The 8,073-nt window shown below is 37.5% G+C and overlaps 1 protein-coding gene across 23 annotated transcripts in view; it reads left to right on the top strand.

The window, feature by feature from the left end:
* The window catches only part of col13a1 (collagen, type XIII, alpha 1), a 73,954-nt gene extending 67,281 nt beyond the window's left edge, over window positions 1-6,673 (top strand). For all 23 annotated transcript variants that reach the window (XM_025060894.1, XM_025060887.1, XM_025060900.1 and 20 more), the window contains 3 exons: window positions 2,620-2,706; window positions 5,399-5,437; window positions 5,574-6,673. In XM_025060894.1, coding sequence (XP_024916662.1) covers window positions 2,620-2,706; window positions 5,399-5,437; window positions 5,574-5,576 — 129 coding nt within the window. In that variant the 3' untranslated portion in view covers window positions 5,577-6,673. The remainder of the gene's footprint in view (window positions 1-2,619; window positions 2,707-5,398; window positions 5,438-5,573) is intronic.
* Window positions 6,674-8,073: the final 1,400 nt, after the last annotated feature.

Here is an 8,073-nt window from a genome sequence, read left to right as displayed (position 1 = left end):
TGCTGTTTCTTAATTAATTATCATAAATTAATATAAAAGCAAAGGTGTCAGTTTAACACAATGTAGATTTAACTTGTTTTCTAAACTAATATGCTAACATAGATAAACAAGTCCCTGAATCCAAATATAACTCAGATGCTGTCTGTGCTAAGTTAGGCTAATAAGTTCACTTCTCCAGCTCCATATCTAGGTCAATGACATTTTCTTCCTCTACTTTGGTTAGCATAGAGCATAGTTATGCCCCTGTTTTCTACTATGTTACAAGCTAACAACGGCTAATCAAAGCTGACTGGCCTCTTAGCATAGCCTGTAGCTACAACATGTAATAACCACTTTCACAGGTGGAAATCACAAACTGCCTTACCTTAAAAATAACAGAGGTAGAATGAACTATCTCTATGCTAAGCAAGGCTAACTAGCGTCTTAGCAGCATGTTCTTTAGGATTCACACCGAAATCTACAGAGAAATCTACAACACTATTTAAATGTTGTACCTATCATAACAATAATATCTGTCCCCTTCTATGTTTTGCTAGGCTGACAACCTGCTAATATGATCATATTAGTTTCACATTGTGTATTTGTAGATTTAGAAAAGGCATATGACAAAGTGCAAAGGGAGGAATTGTGGTTTTGTATGAGGAAGTCAGGAGTGGCAGAGAAGTATGTTAGTTTGGTGCAGGACATGTATGAGAATAGTACAACAGTAGTGAGGTGCGCTGTTGGGAGGACAGAAGACTTCAAAGTGGAGGTGGGACTACATCAAGGATCGGCCCTGAGCCCCTTCTTGTTTGCTGTGGTGATGGACAGATTGACAGATGAGGTCAGACAGGAGTCCCCATGGACTATGATGTTTGCAGATGACATTGTGATCTGTAGTGAGAGTAGGCAGCAGCTAGAAGAGAACCTAGAGAGGTGGAGGTTTGCACTAGAAAGAAGAGGAATGAAGGTCAGTCGCAGCAAGACAGAGTACATGTGTGTAAACGAAAGGCAGAACAGTGAAATAGTGAGGCTACAAGGAGCAGAGGTGGTGAAGGTGCAGGAGTTTAGGTACTTAGGATCAACTGTTCAGAGCAGCGGAGACTGTGGAAGAGAGGTGAAGAATAGAGTACAGGCAGGATGGAACAGCTGGAGAAAAGTGTCAGGAGTGATCGGTGGCAGAAGAGTGTCAGCTAAGGTGAAGGGAAAGGTTTACAGGACAGTGGTGAGACCAGCCATGATGTATGGTTTAGAGACAGTAGCAATAGGCAGAAGACAGGAGGAGGAGCTGGAGGTGGCAGAGTTAAAGATGCTAAGATTCTCTTTAGGAGTGACAAGAATGGACAGGATCAGGAATGAGGTCATTAGAGGGACAACACAGACAGGAAGGTTAGGAGAAAAAGCTAGAGAAGCCAGACTGAGATGGTTTGGACATGTCCAGAGGAGGGACAGTGGATACATTGGTAGAAGAATGTTAGAGATGGAGCTACCAGGTAGGGACACAGAGGGGACAAAGAGGAGATATATGGATACAGTGAGGGAGGACATGCAGATACTTGGAGTCAGAGTAGGAGATAAATAGAACAGCAAGGATGGAAATCAATGATACGCTGTGGAAACCCCTGAAAAAAGGGACAAAGCCGAAAGTAAAAGAAGAAGATTGTGATCTTTACAGTTCCTATAGAATAGTCTATATTCAGCACAGTAAGCACTGTGTATAAAAACCTTCCAAAATGCACATTTATTACATGTATCAACTATGATTATGAGGTGTACATCATGTCAGACAGTCCTGGGAGAACACAGTCCGGAAGCAGGTTCATCTACTTCCTGTTTAATTTATTTCAACCCTTACAGCCTGTGACCTTGGTGAGCAGGTGTTTCATTCACCTCAAGTTGTTTCCTTTTTCTTTTCCTGTTATTATTGTGAAATGCACATCTTAACAAAACAAACATCATTCAGCAGCACCAACAAACAGTAAAGGCTGTAAAGCTTTTTAAGGAACTTTTCTAGAAAATCAAAGGGAGACATCTGACAAAAAGACAAATTTTCATAAACTTAAAAAAAAAATGACACTACTGTCTTGCTTATTCAGGGTAATTAAAGCATGATGTTACCAAAGAGACTAGTGCCATTAACTGATTGAACCAGGTACTGACTGCAAGATGGAAAGAAGTTTTTCTTTAACTAACTCCCCATTAAAACATTTCGAACAACATTATGTGCTGTAAATGTGTTGATACTGTTTGCCTCTTTACTACTGTATTGCTATTTAGAGGAAAGTCATGTTGGTATTTGATGGTTTATTAAACAAAAAATAGAAGCTTATCAACCTCAACATTAGTACTATTTCTAGTCTGGTAAACGGATGAGACCTGCTCACCAATAACCACTGGCTTTAACCTCCTACTCTAACGCCCCCTACTTACCTTACCTTGATACTACATTTTACGTGGTTAGAACAAAAACACATTTGGTTTCTTTTTTTAGCAAACCAAACACATTAGTGAGTCATTAAACCTTATTTTTCATTATCCATATGGTCTAAATGGCATTGATGTGAAAGTAAAACAAATTCAAAAGTGTGTGGCTTCAAACCAGGAGGACTAAAGTTTGTCTTTTTAATACGCTGTTTGCAGGGAGAGAGGGGCAAGAAAGGCAACAGGGGGGCCAAAGGGGATAAGGGAGACCAAGGAGCACCCGGATTAGATGCCCCCTGTCCGTTGGTATGTCATTAGTCCCACATGTGGGCTGGAGTCAAAAGGAAGAAGGAGACCATGTTAGAGTAGAACACAGAAACATCCATATCTTCTGTCAAACTTTGGTCTTTTCGTTCTGCTTCCTTTTGGTTCTGGTCCTCAATGGTTTCTAACTAGTCCCTAGAAATGAGGGTGGTCCAGTTAGTCTGGGAAAAACAATATCAATGCCTTGGATCACTGGAATTTCAAGAAAGAAAAATGTGATCTAAATAGACGGTGGACCACACCTCTGTCTGGAGGATTCTTTTTTCTTCGCAGGAAAGAGACTGACAGGAAGTTTCTGTCCAAAAACCTGGAATCAAACCCACAACTCTTTGGGTGTAGAAAAAAATGGTACCAACTGCTGAGCTACAGCCAGCTAGTTAGTAAACTGTATGTTTTGGCAATTGCCAGTTTGTTAAAATGTTAATTCAGAATCAAATGTTCGGTAATGGGTTACGTGATTGGACCAAGGAAATCTTTATAACCCTAACCCACACTCATGGACAGAGGGATCCTGGTTTCTGTCAGTCTCTGGCTGCCTTTGTGGTATAGGAACTTCTGCCCCCAATGGATGGATGGAGCAATGACCATAGGAGGACTGAACCAGCTGCCACATTGTTTCTTATAAAAGGTGGTTTTCATAAACAGGGTTTCCGAGGCTTTAAAGGAGAGAAAGGTGAACCAGGCTTGCCAGGCCTGGACGGGCTGGATGCCCCTTGCCCTGTGGTATGGTGCTCTTTCTTTCCCTTTTAGTTTTACCCAGCATGCACCTAGCTGTCCCTAACACCTCACACCTCACACCTGAATGATAGCATTACAATTTTGAAGAGAGGGTTGCATGTTTTCATTCAGATTAAAGCTGTTTCATTTATATTGTCATATAACTACTACAATTCTAACTGGAGTGAGCCTGATAACAATTAATTGTTTGATATATTGAGGTTGAAATGTATTTTTATTATCTATCTACACACACACACAAACACACACACACATATATATATTAGTGGATCTGAATCAATAATAATAATAATAATAATAATAATCTACACCTTCTGTACCAGAAGTCCATAGAGAAAATCATCAATCTTACCTCACTTCCAAAGGATCTCTGATGTCTTTATCAGTTGGTTCTTTTGTGTTTTTTTTTATTGCAATTATTATTTACTTGAGTTTTATATTTTGCCAGTATAGCAGCGTTGTCTTCAACTAAACAGGAGTACATTTTTAGTCAATTCAAACTAGAACATTATTATATTTTGTTACATATAGTTTTAGTGAGATTTTTGTTTGGTGGTGTGCCGTGGGGTTTTCCTGATGGTGTATATATGTGCTGTGGCCAAAAAAAGGTTGGGAAACTGATTTAGAGTAACTAAAGCATGTAAGTGGAAAAGCTGTTTATTTTTTATTTTAATGTCTTAACATTCTCATTGCACTTACACAGCAGAAAGTTTTGATTAATGCAACCAGTTAAGACTTCATGTGTTTTTATTCATTTCTGTTGCTGTGCCTTTGTCGACACTAGTGACACTAAAACATTTTTTCACCATAATCTCTGGTTTCCTTTGTAATCTCACTGCATGGAGCACCAGATTATCTTCAAGGCAACAGGTTCCATAGATTAGCAAAAGTGTTTCTAGAGTTACATGAAAATTGTGGTAGGTGGTTTGTACACACTTGCCCCCTGGTGGCTGTGTTTCTGTGTCAGGCTGAAGTTCAGTCTATAGCAGTGGTTCTTAACCTTGTTGGTGATACTGAACCCCACCAGTTTCATATGCGCACCCTTCATTGATGGCCAAGCTGGGGGCGTGTCATCACGAATCATGAGTCGGGTGTGTGTCTTGTCCTCCGCCGAACCCCTGAGACTGACTCACTGGGGTTTGATCGAACCCAGGTTAAGAACCATTGTGTAGTGTAGACTAGGATCATATTCAGGATGGCCACCAGGGGGCGTACAAACAGAGCTTATGTTAAATGTTAATTATTTTGATTAATTCTGCCTGTGTTAGTGTCTTTAAATCGTATTCAGTTAAAAGTTGAAAAAAAAGAAAGAAAAAAAAACCTGAAACTGAAAAGATTACCGCTTGCCAAAATGTTTCACAGCCACTTTCTAGCATTGTTTACAGTTTATATTTTCGTGGTAATCTTTTTGTCTTTTCTTGTAGTGGTTTTTTGTAGGTTGTAGTGCATGGAGGCTCTGTGGGAACACCCCTGCTGTACAACAACTAAACAAATACTATTCTATTGTATTATCTTTTTAATCATCAGTGGACTGGACCAGAGTGGGAAATGCTTTGTCTTGTAGTTAATTCTTTACTAGTGTTACTGGTGTTATTTGTCAAACTATTTTTTGTTAAATTGGCATAAAATTAAGTAAGTTCCAAAAACCTTGTCACAGAGAAAAATGGGAAAATGGAGTAAATTAGTAAAAGAAAATAATTCGCTTTAATCCATTTCTAATTTATCACCTTGGTCTTGATACAGAGGTTCCGTTTAATCTTATAAAAAAATGTATTAGCTCAAAAACAGCATTTTTTTTGCCTTGTATAAAAGTAAGATATTGAAATATTTAAATTTTGTTATAAATTGTATGTTTTGGTTTTTGATGCTCGTCTTTGCTGTTATGTCATACTTTCTTTGTATTTCACATTAAAAAAATGTTTTTTTCTACTCGCAGGGAGATGATGGCTTGCCTGTACCAGGATGGTGGAATAAAGTGAGTCTACTTAAACTTAAAAATGTTTAAATATTTGTTTTGTGTTGTTGTTGCTGAAAAATCTGCCCGCTTCACAGTCCCATCATGTTTAAACTAACATTTTTAACATTTTGATGCTTTTTGTTTTTTCTTGCAGTGACATTAACTTTGGAGTGACTGAAGTGATTGTACATAGGATATTTATTTTTTTACTTTATCCCTATTCTGTTAAACATAAAAAATTAAAATGTTTTTAATAAAACTAAAAAAAATACAGCATTTTTTGTACAGCTTGTTTCATGCATATTACAGTGTGTTTTGGTCCATTTTAATACCTATGCATTATTTTAATGGTTGTAGAAGTTGAAGGTTGTACTGTTGCTTTACATTTGCATGATATTTGTGCATCATGTGACCTGGATGATAATAATAGTAATAATAATAAGGCTTGTTATTAACTTATTGCATTATGAAGTTTTAGACCATGCTGCACTGAGCGGTGGAGCTGGAACCGATTGTGTTTTTAGTCTTGGGGATGTCTGAGTTGAACTCTCCTCCTCCTGATGAAACATACAGGGCATTGATGCTGGTTTTGATTTGAGGTTAGTGTTAGCAGAGCTACAGGAAGCTCTTTAAAGTCCTCACTCTGATCAGACAGTATTAAACCAATAATCATGCAGATTTATCAATTATCAGATTCACAGCTGTCCTTAAATGAGTGATTGTTGCTTTGTTTAATTTCATTTTACAACAACAGATGTTCTTAATGAACTGGATTAACCACCAATCTGCATTAATTATCAGGGCTAATAAGTCTGCGGTGTTGATCAGGGTCTTAGACTCTGCAGATCGAACAGCCAGAAGGGGGCACACTATCTCTCGCTGTTTTTTAACACTACAACCAAAGAAGGACATGAATTAGAGGTGTGCGTTTTCCCCACACATGATTCAGTTTAGATCATTTTGGAATTTTGATTCAAACACAGTCTTTGCCTCATGTATCTTACCCTATCTTTAATCTTGCATTTATGGACAGTCTTAAATTTTGGTATTGTGCTTTGAAAAGTTCAGTGTTTATGAACAGAAATTTGTTGTAGACAATCATAGTGTGGTGGAGGAGGGCGTCGACCATGACCTCAGAACTTGTTATAAACTTTAAAGTTGTACAGCAGGAAAACTAAAAGTAAAAAGTAAGTAAAAAATATATATTTTTTGTTAAATATGCGTTATTTTCTTCAGTTTCAGTTTATTTCACTGTAAATATTTTTGGCCAAATTTCTGTTGAGGAGCTTTTTCCTGCTTGACAACTGTCAGGCTCTCTGTCTATTAAAGATAATTTTCACTGTTTTTGTTTGAGCGCCCTCTATGCAACAATTAGAAAATAATCCACAACTGTGAGGTAATATAGCTGACAGCAGGAAAAACAATGGAAATCAATTGACCAACATCCTTACCGTCTCTTCTCCAGTTATTTTAGTGGGTACACACCAGCACCAAAGTCCATACAGAAAATCAGTTGTTTTCTAAATAGTGCAGTGAAATTGTTCACCTACTGCTGCCTTGGTCAGTTTAAAAAAGTTTTGTTTTTGTTTATTTCTTTGGTGGTTGGACCGCCTCATTCAGGTTTACCTCAGTTACATATAGTTACTACACAGCAGCAGTAGACCAGCAGCTCCTGTTTTCCTGTAAGCTAAACTCATTGATCACTCACTGATTTTCTCTATGAAACCTGGTGCAGAGTGAAACTTTTTTTTACATGGCTTAAGCTGTTAAGTGTTTTTCCCGCTTTTCCCTCTGGCAGTTGTCAGCAAAAAAAAAAACCAAACAATTATTATTATTTTTTACCAATGATGTATCAGTACCTCATATACACAAAGACATCGACACTTCCCATTTAACTCCAGAGTTTGTATTTGTTTTGTTCATTTTCATTTCTAATATGAAGCCCACGTCATTGTTTGGAAATGATGCTGTTCATATTTCTGCACATGTCTGGTTCATTTATGAAGAAGTTGTGTTGTGTTGTGACTGTTTGTATTTGTTTGTGTTTGTTTTGTAGTTCAGAACAATTGAACATTTCATTAATGAGTTTATGGTGTAACTCTACACATTAAGCTAACCTCATTAACTCCACCACGTGGCCTGTTGAAGAACTGGACCAGAGTGAAGCTTGATCTGTTTTATGCTGCTGCTGCTGCAAAAATTTCAAATTGATGCTCACCATTAAATATACATTTTTGAAACGTTTGCTTTATTGATATAAGTGTTTAAACTTGTAAGTGGAGGCCTGAGACTACTGTAAGATTATTATTAGAAATAATTGTCCATCTTTGAAAAAATATCCAAGATTTTTTACAGAGAAGCGTTCAAGACTTCCAGTACAGACCACTAGGCCACACCCTCCTACCGCACCTGACAGTAATCAGATCATTAAGACCATTCCAGATCATTAACTTTTTTAATTGTCTATGGAAGACCAACATGGAGTTTAGATGATGTCATGGACCATTAATTAGTTTGACACGAGACTGACTTGGGATTAAATACAAATTTGAATTTTATTTGAAATGCGTTTGATAAACTAACACAAGGACAAACCTGTTAGAGTAGATGTTAACAAATGTAGCTAACCATGCTAATAGCATTACAAGCTAGAA

This window comes from Cynoglossus semilaevis, chromosome 12 (genome assembly GCF_000523025.1).
Source record: "Cynoglossus semilaevis isolate Cse_v1.0 chromosome 12, Cse_v1.0, whole genome shotgun sequence".
Lineage (NCBI taxonomy): Eukaryota > Metazoa > Chordata > Actinopteri > Pleuronectiformes > Cynoglossidae > Cynoglossus > Cynoglossus semilaevis.
Note: the sequence above shows the minus strand (reverse complement) of the source record. Positions and strands in the feature narration are given on the sequence as shown.